This window comes from Mus pahari, chromosome 4, assembly GCF_900095145.1.
Source record: "Mus pahari chromosome 4, PAHARI_EIJ_v1.1, whole genome shotgun sequence".
Taxonomy (NCBI): Eukaryota; Metazoa; Chordata; class Mammalia; order Rodentia; family Muridae; genus Mus; species Mus pahari.
The window spans coordinates 78,234,248-78,248,316 of NC_034593.1; the positions used below are offsets into that span (position 1 = coordinate 78,234,248).

Below are 14,069 nucleotides of genomic sequence, written 5' to 3' on the forward strand. Positions count from 1 at the left end.
GGAGCAGTGCAGAAGGAGCAGAGTGCAGAGTAAGTGATGGAGCCTGGAGCAGTGCAGAAGGAGCAGAGTGCAGAGTAAGTGATGGAGCCTGGTTATGGGAGGGACAACACATAACATGAGGAAGAGTCTGGTCTTCACTTAGCAATTGAGGAGCTGTTGGAGCTACAAGAGATAGGACAGCCAAGAAGTTTACTTAGAAGGTTCCATAGGATTCCCCACCAATGATGGTAAAGCAATAACCATGGAAGTTGTGAATAGAAGTCAGCTCCCAGTGGAGTTGAGCAATAGAATCATTAAGAGAACTCTTAAAACTTGAGTGTCAAAGTCAAAGAAGAGATCCCAAGAGTTCCTTACATAAGCCACTAAAAAGACTTGCCAGTCACTCTAGGCGAGGTTGGTAACACGGGGAACACTTTTGGACATGTTAAGTTTGTGGTCTCTGGGATAACAAACTACAGATGTGAAGAGACAGCTGCATGTTTGAATCTGTCATTTGGTGACAGATCTGGGCTAGAGGGGGCTTGTATTACAGCTCGGTAGTGAAGCAGTTACCTAGCAAGCAGGAGGCCTTGAGAGGCTGAGGCAAAAGTCAAGACTTCCCTGGGCTACTGAGTTCAAAGCCAAACAGTTGGACCAAGTTTTTTTTAAAAAAAATTTTTTTAAGGGCAGAGGATATAACTCTGCAGTAGAGTGATTGCCTAACATGTACAAGACCCTGGGTTTAATCCACAGTAATGATGAGTAATAAAGAGGAAAGACGGGGGCATCTGGACCAGAAAGGCTGCACAAAAAGCATGGTCTTTGCAGACTCAGCCTCCCTCCTAGCCATCAGTAGTAAGCTGCCATGAACTGGTTCTGGCATGGAAGCAGTACCTGACTGAGCCTGTTCAGAGATTCAACTTACAATATCTCCATTTTAAAGTAATGGTAATTTGATCTTACAAAATGGGAGCCTTCTTGTGGGTATTTTGAAAGCTAAATGGGCTTAGTGTGTAAACAGATTATAAAAGTGCCTGGCCCTAATACCCAAACATTAGTTGCTGTTACCATTTCCCTCTTTACAATAAATTTCTTTGGGTCAGGCTCCAGGTTTCAATTTTTTCCTCCTGAAAACTTCATGCTTTAAAACAGAGAACAGAGACTGAATTTGCCACATCCCCTGTTGTACTCGAAAGACATTATTGCCGTGATCATCATTGTGCTAGTTGAATCTTTGAGGAAGTGGAAACCTCTTAACTCCTAGGCTACAAGGCTCCAGAACTATGACCAAGAGAGTCTTGACTCTGACCTTGTATCCCTTCCCATCATCCTTTTTCCTCCAAGAAAAGGACTCCCAGTCTCTGCCCAGAGAACAGCCTGTCTCAGGTCTAAGTCATCCTTTCTTTCATTACAGGTCCAAATATGAGGAAGATCGGAGGTGAGCAAATCCACCGTGTGGTCCATATGCAGCGGTCAAGGTGGGAAGAAGTGGGGCTGAGCTTGCCTGTGTTTTTCATGTCTGCTACCCATAAGAAAGCTGGAACATTACGGGACATGAGGCTGTGCAGGTGTAGCCCCCAGATGACTGACTATGACATGCAGGACTTAGGAAGACCAGATCCTTGATGCCTAGGGACCACTGCCTGGTATATGGCTCTACTCCTTTGTGTGACAGGCTGGCCCTCACCTCCTGACTTCTCAGGCCTGCTGTGTATCTACCCACAGTACCCCTGAGTCTACCTCCCAACTTCTTTCCCTGAGGAAAGATTTTACCTCCCAACGAAGTGGTAGTGTTAAGAGTCAGTGTGTGACGGCAGCACCAGCAGAAAGCACACACCTCCTTTCTTGGCACTTTTTTCTATGTAATTCCTACATATTGGCCTTATTATTTCTTGTCAGCATAGAATGGGTCTGCATTCCCTGCCTACACTGCTTTGTAAGGAAAGAGCCAGGCCATGAAGCCAAGGAAGCAGATAAGGTGTCTACTGAGTTAAAGGCCAAATATATTTTAAGCCCAGAGCTCTGGATAGTTTCATCTGTTTGTTAGAAACACCTTGGTAACCCTTTGCTCTCTTCTTCCCTGATCTCAGAGATGGGGAAGGTGAAGGCCCCAGGCATGCTTCCCCCCCCCCCCCCGAGACAGGGTTTCTCTGTGTAGCCCTGGCTGTCCTGGAACTCACTCTGTAGACCAGGCTGGCCTCGAACTCAGAAATCTGCCTGCCTCTGCCTCCCAAGTGCTGGAATTAAAGGCATGCGCCACCACGCCCAGCCTCCCCAGGCCTACTTTAAACCCCCATGTGTGTGTATGTCTGAGGATATTGGCTACAGACTTAGCCCACCCTCCAGGCCTTATGTCTGAGGAATGTTGTGTCCCCATCCACTGACCATCATCCCTTCACGGGGAGGGAATGCTACTTAGATTTCTCTTGGGAGCAGTGCAGAGCGCTGGGCCAGCTCCTGACTGCAGTTGCGTTTGATCATCCAGACTTCACTTTGAATATGTAAGCTCATAACCGCCCTTTCCTCTCCATGGGATGGCTGTACGGAGATTTTCCGCAGAGTTTTGTCCCTCAGCCTTCTGTTAAGAAACATGACTTGACCTTTCAACACTCCTGTCTTACAGTGCTCCCATGGATTTCGCTGTTAATACCTACATGAGCCATGCTGGGATCCGTCTTCGGGAGTCTCGACCTTCCAGCACAGCTGAAAAGGCCCAGTCTGCCCCCGACAAGGACAAGTGGCTGCCCTTCTTCCCTAAAACCAAGAAGGTAACAACTGCCCACAGCCTAGCTGTCCGGAGCAGTGCTCTGTGTGGAGGCACACCAGGAAAGCCATTTCACAGCCTTCCAGCCACATCCCTTTTCTCCAAACCTGACCACAGGTGAAATAGACTGTAAGCCTGAGTCAGCTCTCTAGTGGTTTGCTAGGGCCAGTCTTGGGAACAGGGGAAGAGTGATTAGCAGTCTCGTGTCTGAGTGTTGGGACCACCTCCTCACTAATGTCTCCTATCTCAGCAGAGCAGCAATTCCAAGAAAGAAAAGGATGCCTTGGAGGACAAGAAGCGAAACCCCATCCTCAGATACATTGGGAAGCCCAAGAGCTCTTCTCAGAGCAGTGAGTATTTTAGAAACTCAGCCCCTTCACTAGCCCAGCAAGTAGAGGGCCTTCCTGTGTTTCTGGGAGCCAAGGCCCAAACTCTGGAGACTGTGGCTTGCTCTTAATACTGCTGCTCTCTCCCCCGCCACATCTAGTGCAATCTCATTGAGGTAAGGAGAATGTTTCAGAGCCAAAGGGCCATGCTTACCCATGGGTCTTAGTCTAGAACTTCAGAAGCAGTCGTAGCCACTGAATAGTTCTGTGGAAGAACTTCTGTCTTGGAAAGACTGCCCCTTGATCTCTAGTTCCCTCTTCATCTTCATCCCCAGGATTTATGTACACTCCTGTGGTTTTGTGTTTTGGATCCTTGATGAAGGTTTTAAATGACTGTTTTGGGAGGGACAGGGACAAGCTCCATGACACTATCAGTAACTAGTGCACTAATGAGCCTTCCTACCAGCTGTGTGTCATATGTCTAGAAACTGTCAGTATGTTCAGTCCTGAGTTTCGGTGAGAATCGCCTTCATAGACCTTGGTGACGCAGGGGGAGGGGGGAAGGGACTCCTGCATCTACTTTGGTCTTGTCACCACCTTTTCATTTTCCAGCTTGATAGGATTTTTTTTTTTTTGACTCTTGCAACATTAATTGACTTTTCATGGTTTACTTTTGTTTTTGTTTGTTTTTCTTTTAGCATTTCATATTCCCTTGTCCCCTGTGGAAGGTAAAAGGACCATTTTCTTCTGTTTTATCTTATTAGAATCAATTTTCCACCTCCGGAATCTTGCTGTCCTTTTCCATCTGGTCCTATCTGGTCCCTCGTTGCTTCTTCCTTTTCTTCCCTCCATCTCTCTTACGCATTCCTTTCTGCTACTGCTTCTCTGTAACACAGACTGCTGAGGTCCCTCTTGTGCACTGTTAACTGCCAGACCTTGCTACCTTACCTGGTTTCTGAGGGGTGGAAACCCCCTTCCCTGAGGCGGGCCTTCTGTGAGGTTCTGACAGAGACCAGCCTTCTTGGCTTCAGCTTTCCTGTGGCCCTAGCCTTTACTGTTTAGAGTATAGTAGCTTGCCACTGTAACAGAATATTGAGATAAGCAACTTAAAAAGTGGGAGTGTTTATTGGGGCCAATAGTTTCAAAAGTCTCAGTCCCTAATCACTTGGCCCATTGCTTTGTGGCATGTGGAGAGGAAATCTGTAACTCATGAAACAAGAAGAGTAGCTGCTGAGAGGCCCAGGTGTCCTTTCCAAGGGCACACCTGCCCTTGTGACCTCCTTCTTGCAGGTAGACCTCACACCTTCTAAAACACTCACCACCTCCCAGTCCCCCCATTAGCTGCGACCTAGCCATTAGCATGCAAGCTTTTAGGGGGCTGTGTATATGAAACAGACCCTCCTAGGCTGCAGTGTGTACTGCAGGGGGAGAAGCAAGAATGGTCAGCTTTCGGTCTGTGAAGTAACAATCAGCTTAAGATATTTTTAATTAAGTTACAAGTTGCTAATGATTTTTCTTTTATTTATATTCTCTATTACTGCTTAGGCTCTTCAGTGTAATACAGGAGGATATTCAGTTCAAAGCCAGGATGGCCTACTTAGTTAAGTCAATAAAGTACTTGCCCCAAAACCTAAGAGCTTGAGTCTGTTCCTCATCGGAAAGCTCAGTGTGTTGGACCTGGACAGAGGCTCAGTGGCTCAGAGTGCTGGCTGTTCTGTAACTCCAGTCCCAAGGCTTCGCTGGCAGCAGGCACAAAAGTGCTACACAGATAAACATGCAGGCAGAGCATACACAGTAAATAAATAAACTGAAAAGAAAAAAAAAAGAGCTATAGTGCTATGCATGTAGAATCGTAGCAGTGAGGAGCAGTTGGAGGCAGGTAGATCCCTGGGGCTCACTGATCAGCCTCCTTACTGAATTGACCAACTCCGCATCAGCGAGACCCTTTTGGGGGGTGGGAAAGTTGGTCATTTCCCAGGAATAGCATTTGAAGGTTAGGTCATACACACACAAACTCTCTCTCTCTCCCCACCCCACCCCCTTCTCACATACACTTCAGAAACAATGATTGATACAGGACTATGGAGATGGCTCGGCAGAGCACATGATTGGCATGTGTGAACTCCTGACTTTGATTGCCAGCACAACAAAAATAATAATAAAACAAAGTATACAAATTAACCCATAAGAAACTACATCAAAATGTCATCATGTGTGTACAATTCAACAATTCAAATTGTACATGGTGGCATACTCCTATAACCCTAGAACTTGGGAAGTTGAGACAGGAAGATTAGGAAATCAAGGTCAACCTCAGCTACATAGCCTGGGCTGCATGAGATAGTGTCTCAAAGGGAAAGTACAAGAAATGATTCTTCTAGGTTCTACAGTCATTTGTACATGTAGAAAAGGAGCAATGGAATAGAGTCAGGAAATTCCATTGCTAGAATTCATTTTATGTAAAAATGGCAATTTAAAATAGTGCCTTGGGATTATTTTAAGTTACTGACATCCCATGCTATCCTAAGCCATAGAAATAATTCTTGAAAAAAAAAAAAGGTAACAAAAGAATAGCCTAGAAATCCAGGCCCTTCATTGGAACCAACTTACTCTACCATGAGCTGCTACAGTCCCAGCCTCATGCTCCTCATACCATCTGCCCTGGCAAGGAAAGTATGAGGCGAGAGCAGGTTGTAGGAAGCCGAGCACCTTTGCTGGAGCTTGCTTTCTGTCAGCTTGAGACAGAGCAAGAATGGACAAGGTGGAGTGAGGTTGCTAAGCCCAGCAGAGCGTCCTCATCATCTCTGAATTATTTCTAATTGTGTGTGTGTGTTGGGGGGGTGTATATGCACATGAATGCAGGTGCTCACAGAAGCCAGAGGAGTTGGATCCCCTGAAGATGCAGGCAACTGTGAGCTGTATGATGTGGTTGCTGGCAACTGAAGTCTGTTCCTCTGGAGGGGCAGTATACAAGCTGACCCTGATGTGCCTCCCCAGCCCCATTCCCCATCCACATGCTCCGTAATTCAGATTTTATTGCTCTGATTGCTTGATTTGATTTGGATTTCTAAAATTTCTAGGACATCAGATTAGTGTCTATCTACATCTGAGGATCAAACATCCACTGTTAGGAAGGCTCAATTGGCTCTTGGACTCACCTGTGTGTCGGGGGAGCTGTAGAAGTCATAAATTGACCTCAAGTGTCAGTCCTCATGAGACAGCCACCTTGTTTTTTATGATGGTCTCTCGCTAGGAACTGGGGCTCCCCAGTCTGCTAGGCTAGCCGTCTCTATCTTCCTACCACTGGAGTTAACAGCGCTTGCCACCACACTAGTTTTTCATGTGAGTGTGAGGGATTCCACTGTGGTCCTCATGTTGACGCACCAAGCACTTCACTGACTGAGCTATAATCCTGACCCCTTCTGTCACTTGTACTTAGTTGTGTCATCACTCAGAGTAGAGAAGAGAGAGTAAAGTCTGTGTTGAAGCTGCTGGGATTAAAAGTATGTCCCCTGGTTACTCCGCATACCAGATCTCAGGGCCACGGCTGCTTTCTGCCATAGCCACACCCTACACAGAGCATGCCTAGATGTTTTTCTGACAGCCCAATAGTAGACTCTGCCTCATGCTGTCAGGTATAGAATATTTCTAGATTCTTGAATACCACCCAGATGAGTCCATTGTGAGTACACAGTAGACCATCGAGTCTATAGTAGCCCCCAAGCCAGCTGCACATTCAGTCTAGGAAGGATCCTAAATTCCAAAAGCAAGTGATAGTAACAGCCCCTAATAACATATCATATACCTAGCCACTCACTTAGAAGGTTTGAAAAAGGTACACCTTAACCGTCTGTCTCAAGGATAGAGTTGTAGACATAGGAAGATTAGACAAATGGTTTTTGTTCTCTTGGGCTTGGAACCAGGAATTGGTCTTGTTATCAGGCCCTTGGGTGCCTCTGCTGCCGCCTCTGCTCTCTACCTGAGCCCTGCTCTAACCTCAGATCTGACTTGAAAATGAACCCCTAATCTCCCTAGCTCCCAGAAGCTGGGCTTGGGTCTGAGTTCCACTTTGTAGGGTTCCCAGGCATTATGTCTGGGTTTCTCCTCCCTGGCTGCCTCTTCTGTCCCTGAAACAAGACTGGCTCCTAAGGGTGTTAGCTTTCAGGAAGAGCTAGAGTTTAAATACCAGAGAGTAGTGTGTTGCCTCTGTTCTAAGAGATCACCTCTTACTGGTTCTTTAATAATGGATCTCAAAGCCAGCCAGAGGAATGGGATGGGGAATTGTGGGGTGGAGAGGGGGTGGGGGTGGGGTGAGTTCTTAAAGTGATAGAAATTTTTAAAGGGCCTGAGATTTGCAACATGGACAGATTCTATATAGGTGTGGTTTGGTCTTCCTGGCTTGCTTTTTTCTTTTTTTTTTTTTTTAACTTGCCATGTGCCTTAAGAAGAGTTAATGTGAAGAATTATGGTAGAATATGAAGGTTGCAAACACTCTCATTTTGTACATGAGAAAAAAGGATACCTAGAAAAGGAGAATGTCCACCTAGGACCACACAGCGTAATCAGAGAAAAGTGAGGACTAGGTCATGTGCCTGTCTTCTGGTCCCATGCTGTTCTCATCTGTGCTTGTTCATTGCTCTGTCTTGTGGGCTACAGGGGAGTCAGGTCCTGGAACAGAAAGCATAGTACCCTTCATTTTCTTTTTGCCTGCAGTTAAGCCAGGCAATGTGAGGAACATCATTCAGCACTTTGAGAACAGCCATCAGTATGATGTCCCAGAGCCGGGGACACAGCGACTCTCAACAGGAAGCTTTCCTGAGGATCTGCTGGAGAGTGACAGGTAGCTGTAGCTGGATGGGGCCCACCAGCTGCCCAGCATGGGGCGTGGGCAGGCTTCATCACTAGGGTTTAATTCAGCTGCCTTGCTCCTCTCCACTAGACTGGGAGGTCCCACTATAGGGCCTGCCCACCGAGTAGTGTTAGCAATTAGGTCAGTGGAAGACCATGTAGATGAACAGCCTTCAGGTTGATCCCCCAACTACTGAGCAATTCCATCCTCAGATGGTGTTAGATTATGTGACCCAGCAGCTAGTCAGAAAGCACTGGGTGATGTGGAGAAAACAGGGAAGTCCTGGAAAGGCTAAGGAAAGTCTTTGCCCCTTAAGAAAGCTTAAGCTAGGTAAGTGTGACAGTCACACCTGTAATCCCAGCACTAGGGAGGCAGAGACAGCGGGCCTCTGTGAGTTCTAGGCCAGCCTGGTCTACATATAGAGATCTTGTCTCTGAAAATAATAATAATAAATTGTAAAAATGCTTAGAAAGGAGTTTCTGCAGACACTTTCCAAGACAACTACTGGGAATAAGTCATCCATTTCAGCAGACCATAGAGGCGGTTCAAGACAGATTGTTCTTCCCTTTAGGGAGGAAAAAAAGGGGGGTGGGGCACATATGGTGACACATGTCTGTAATCTTAGCACTCCAGAAACTGAGACAGGAGGATCACTGAGAGTTCAATGCCAGCCTAGCTACAAAGTCAGACCCTGTCTCAGAAAGGGTTGAGAAGAAATGGGATGTGCTATCTTAATCTCTGCATCTCCATCAAGTATCAGGTGCTAAACAGGATGTCTGTCTGGTTTTAATATACGCTCTAAGATTTACTTGTTCCTGACTGGCTTGACAGCACTCAGGTTGTGGCTACAGCAAGCTGTAGATAAAGATTGCCTGTAGTCAGAAATATCTGCACAGACTCAAGTCACCCTTGAGGTACCGTGCTGCAGTCTTTGTATAGAAAAATAATCCTATTATAAAACCTAGACTGAAAGCCACTGAAGAATAGCAGTAGGTAGAAGCAAGTCTACAGGGAGCAGTGTAGATACTCTAGCCATTTTGCCTTTGAAATAACTGTTAACGCTAAGTCAGATGTTCTTCTTTTTGTTCTATATTAGGCCTTCATAAACCTAGCACATGTCAAAGGATTTGACAAAGATTATTGTTTTATTTATTTTATGTATATGAGTGTTATATCTGCATGAACGCCTACATGCTGGAAGAGGGCATCAGATCCCAATATAGATGGTTGTGAGCCACCACATGGTTGCTGGGAATTGAACTCAGGACCTCTGGAAGAGCAGACAGTGCTCCTAATGGCTGAGCCATCACTCCAGCCCCCAGGGATTTGACAAAGATTAAGAGTTGTACTATCAAGGTTTCAATTACCTAATATTTGTAGGTAAATAAATCATATAATTGCTGTGACAGGTGTAATAATTTAAATATGTCATATTTTAAGTTTGGGAGACATTGTCAATACCTTGAGAAAATATTTGAAACCACTTATAGACTGTACTCTTGGCCTTGCTGGATAAATTTGTTCTACCTAAGTCAGTCACCAAAATCCTGAAGCTATTCTAAGCAGAAGCCTTTGGATTATTGTAACCTCCTTGGCAGTCTTGGAGAAGAGTGGCACTTGGAGGTAGTTTAGTCTGCTCAGCAGGTATCGAGTGCTGAGACAAAGCTTTGCAGCCCTCTAGCCCTACTGAGGTCTTTACAATGCTGACTGCAGACACAGGAAACTGTGTGGGTTGGTTGGCCTGGGTTGGAATTGACCTTGTAGGTTTCTGAGGGGTAAGTTCAGTAGGGCATCAGTTGTCAAGCAAACCCCGAGGACAAATTCAGGCCCTCGGGAGATGATCCCCACGTTGAATCTCTGGCTTTTTAGAGAATATAAATGAAGAGTCAAGGCACTTGGCTCTCTACTTCCGCAGCCGGCTTTACCGTTGAGAGCTCTCCAGACATCTCAAGGCCTCTGTGGTTCCAGACACAGAACAGGATGTAGATTAGTAATAATGGTAATAATGTCAATAAAGGGCCAGCCCAGCAGGCCTGAGGCATCCAGGGGCATCTGAGGGTCAGAAGTGCCAGCTGTGGTGAGACTGATACACTGCAGGACTCAACAGAAAGCAGTTCTCAGCTGTCCCACTCTCACCAAGCCCCACGGACAGCCAGGGTTGAATCTCTGCCTGTCTGTAACCAGACCCTGGAAGCGTTCTCCCCAGCCATTCCTCCTTGGAATGGAAATTGCAGCTTAGGAAAGGTGCTGTCAGTAGGAAAAGAAGAAATCTACATCACAGCTAGAGGGTGAGAATAGTGCAGCAGGTAACATCTTCTAACAGATAGCCTGGAAATTGTGGAGCCAAGATATGAGAGCCATTACTATATCTCCCTCAGAAAAGGATCTTGTCAAGGAAAGATCCACCTCAGAGTCAGGGAAGAGAACAGCTTGTCCACAACAGGCAGGTGACTGGCCATGGGATGGCCTCCCAGGCAGGGGGTTGGATGAACCTTGTGGTTCCTGATGAACCATCATCTAAGACATCATGGTGTCTTAGACATCTGGGCACACTACAAAGCTGATTCTCTTAGCCCCTGGCTTCATCTTTCTGCGAACTCAATAAGTTTATAGAATATAAGCAAAGTGTCTGTAGAGCAGCCAGAATAGCTTGTCATTGTCTGTCATTGTCTGGACCCTCATGTTTGAGCCTCTGGTATTGAGGTGCCTTTGAAGTGGGGTAATAAGTAAAAGCTAGCCACGCTAACAGATCTCAAAGTTTTCTGTCCGTCTCTGACAGTTCACGCTCAGAGATTCGCCTTGGCCGCTCTGAGAGCCTCAAGGGCCGGGAGGAGATGAAGCGATCCCGGAAGGCAGAGAATGTGCCCCGGTCTCGAAGTGATGTTGACATGGATGCTGCTGCCGAGGCTACTCGCCTTCATCAGTCAGCCTCATCCTCTGCCTCCAGCCTCTCCACCAGGTGCGTAGCGTCCAGTGACTACACCCATTGCTATTTAGTGTGATAACAATGTGTTAAGAGTTGGCATTTTCTCCTCAGGTCTCTTGAGAACCCAACCCCTCCCTTCACCCCCAAAATGGGCCGAAGGTGAGTGGTGAGCACTGTAGTGCTTCTGTTTAATATCTCTGTAGCACACCTGTGTTTAGCCACCTTCCCACATCTAGAGCTGGCCAGATATGGTCATTCCCCATGGGCCTGGGAGTGATGGACAGTCTTGAGTGTAAGTTACCTACAAATGAAGGCAACCTCTCCATTTTCTACAGGAGCATTGAGTCCCCCAATCTGGGGTTCTGTACAGATGTCATCCTTCCCCACCTCCTTGAGGATGATCTGGGCCAACTGTCTGACCTGGAGCCAGAGCCAGAGGTCCAAAACTGGCAGCATACAGTAGGCAAGGATGTGGTGGCAAACTTGACACAGAGGGAAATTGACCGGCAAGAGGTCATCAATGGTGAGAACCTGCCTTGTCCCCCTCCTCTCCGCTCATGCTTATGTGGGGGGGAAAGGGAGGAGAGATTTCCCAAGGTCACCTCACTTCTGATCTTAGCCCAAGGGTAGAAAAATCAGCACTCTACCTCACCCAAAAGTAGTCAGGTGTGGTGTGGGAGCCAGGTAGTGACCCTAAATACTTGCTGATCTATTCTTTCCCCTGCCTCTCCTTGTCACAACCCCTGCTCAGAGCTCTTTGTGACAGAAGCATCCCACCTGCGCACGCTACGAGTCCTGGACCTCATCTTCTACCAGCGCATGAAGAAGGAGAACCTAATGCCACGGGAAGAGCTGGCGAGGCTCTTCCCTAATCTTCCTGAACTCATAGAGATTCACAGTAAGGAACCGGAGTCTCTCCAGACTCATCATGCCACCCACCCCATCCCACATGTAGATCCCCCTGTAAATAGGGTTTCTACTGCTGTGATGAAATACCATGATCTAAAAGCAAGTTTCAGAGGAAAGAATTTGTCTTACTCTTCCATATAACTGTTTATCATCATAGGAACACAAACAGGGCAGGAACCTGGAGGCAGGAGCTGATGCAGAGGCTATGGAGGGGTGCTGCTTACTGACTTGCTCCCCATGGCTTGCTCAGCCTGCTTTCTCATAGAACCAAGAACTACCAGTCTAGGGATGGAAACACCCACAGTGAGCTGGACCTTTCCCCATCAGTCACTAATTAGGGAGATGTCCTATAGCCAGATCTTATGGAGGCGTTTTCTCAACTAAGATTCCCTCTTTCAGATGACTAGTTTGTGTGTCAGGTTGACATAAGACTATCCAATACCCTACTCCTGCTGGGAGAAGATGATGGATAGCTTGAAACTAATCCTCCAGAACCCCCAAAATAAAGGTTTCCAGACTTTTCCATGGACTACTCTCAAAAATGCCTTTCCTCCTGGTAACAAGGTACCTAGCAATATAGCTCAGCCCTAGCATTCCTGTTTCCACAGATTCCTGGTGTGAAGCCATGAAGAAGCTCCGGGAGGAGGGCCCCATTATCAGAGACATCAGTGACCTCATGCTGGCTCGGGTATGGCAATGAGGAGACTGGAGGAAGCAAGATCTCTTTACCTTCTCAAGACTAAGGAATTTCACAGGAGTTGGGGGAGTAGTCAAAGGGAGGGAATGCTGCTCCCTAGCAGGAGTATGATACCTGGACCGTATCCATTCTGCCTCTTCAGTTTGATGGTCCTGCCCGAGAAGAACTCCAGCAAGTAGCTGCACAGTTCTGTTCCTACCAGTCAGTAGCCCTAGAGCTAATCAGGACTAAGCAACGCAAGGAAAGTCGGTTCCAGCTCTTCATGCAGGTATCTTGACCCTCCCTCATCTGTCATGTTCACCAAAGATCTTCTGATCTCTTCTGGCCCCTAACCTCATCCCTTCTCTACTGAGGAGGACACCTAGCTGTGCCCCACCTACCCACATCACCCAGCACCAAAACTAAATCATTATGTCTAGGGCAGAGGTGCCTTTGGTTGACAATTACTCTGCAGTGCAGACAGAAGGCCTGTTTTTGCCTACTAGAACTAGTGTGCACTTTTCTCTAGAATTGGAATGATACTGCCCTTCTGTTTTGACCATCTCTTCCTAGCATGTCAACCCCTCCCTAAATGTTGAAGGAGAAAACTGCCACCATTTCCAGGGGACCCATGTAGGGTTAGGATTTACATAATATTTTCATAGCCCTTTTAACCCTGAGCCCTGAAGACAGCTCCCAGCCACCAGTTGGCACCCCTTCCTCCTCTGCTTCTTGCTCTTTAGGAAGCTGAGAGCCACCCTCAGTGCCGGCGTCTGCAGCTTCGCGACCTGATCATCTCTGAGATGCAGCGGCTCACCAAGTACCCACTACTGCTAGAGAACATCATCAAGCACACAGAGGGTAGGCCAGGGAGGGGCCTGGGCCTGGTGGCCACTAAGGTCCTTGTTTTGTCACTGTCTTGTGGTCTTCAGTGTCTTCTTCCTCATCCTGGTTCAGTAACTCTCAGAATGATTGTAAATGTGGTTTAGAAATACAAAATGCTACAAGGCCACAGCTGGCTTGTGGGGCCTTTATACAAATCAGGAAGTGTGGGCCCACAGGCTGGCCCATCAGGGCAAATATGAGTTCCTCCCAGAGCTTTGCTGAGTTTTAGCACCCATTCATGCCTCTGTAGTGTGCAAATGCCATAACCAGAGACTAGCAAGATGAATAGAGGGGAAAGGGAGGACCAAGTTGTCCTCTGACTGCCACACACACACACACACACACACACACACACACACACACACACACACTGTGGCATGCGTCCCCACACACACTGATAGTAAATTAGCAGGTTTATAACACTATATATAACACTAGAGAGTGCACTTTGCATTACAGAAGCACCAATCACTACATATCCCTCCATTTGATAGGTGGCACGTCTGAGCATGAGAAGCTCTGCCGTGCCCGGGACCAGTGCCGAGAGATTCTCAAGTTTGTGAATGAAGCAGTGAAGCAGACAGAGAACCGTCACCGCTTAGAAGGGTACCAGAAACGCCTGGATGCCACTGCTCTAGAGCGGGCCAGCAACCCCTTGGCAGCAGAATTCAAGGTAGGAGGTGGAGGCTGTAACACTAGAGCCCCTCATATGCATCCTTCTTGGTCTCCCTTAGGAGCAGAACTCAAGTCAGGGT

The 14,069-nt window shown here is 47.1% G+C and overlaps 1 protein-coding gene across 14 annotated transcripts in view; it reads left to right on the forward strand.

Moving 5' to 3' along the window:
• Arhgef11 (Rho guanine nucleotide exchange factor 11) overlaps window positions 1-14,069 on the forward strand; it is a 121,182-nt gene that overhangs the window by 98,172 nt on the left and 8,941 nt on the right. For 7 of the 14 annotated variants that reach the window (XM_029537753.1, XM_029537746.1, XM_029537751.1 and 4 more), the window contains 13 exons: window positions 1,394-1,417; window positions 2,603-2,747; window positions 2,994-3,093; window positions 3,768-3,797; window positions 7,783-7,909; window positions 10,698-10,877; window positions 10,956-11,003; window positions 11,180-11,367; window positions 11,596-11,742; window positions 12,362-12,441; window positions 12,593-12,718; window positions 13,173-13,290; window positions 13,809-13,987. In XM_029537753.1, coding sequence (XP_029393613.1) covers window positions 1,394-1,417; window positions 2,603-2,747; window positions 2,994-3,093; window positions 3,768-3,797; window positions 7,783-7,909; window positions 10,698-10,877; window positions 10,956-11,003; window positions 11,180-11,367; window positions 11,596-11,742; window positions 12,362-12,441; window positions 12,593-12,718; window positions 13,173-13,290; window positions 13,809-13,987 — 1,492 coding nt within the window. The remainder of the gene's footprint in view (window positions 1-1,393; window positions 1,418-2,602; window positions 2,748-2,993; window positions 3,094-3,767; window positions 3,798-7,782; window positions 7,910-10,697; window positions 10,878-10,955; window positions 11,004-11,179; window positions 11,368-11,595; window positions 11,743-12,361; window positions 12,442-12,592; window positions 12,719-13,172; window positions 13,291-13,808; window positions 13,988-14,069) is intronic. The other 7 variants (XM_029537748.1, XM_029537754.1, XM_029537745.1 and 4 more) reach the window with 3 other exon arrangements.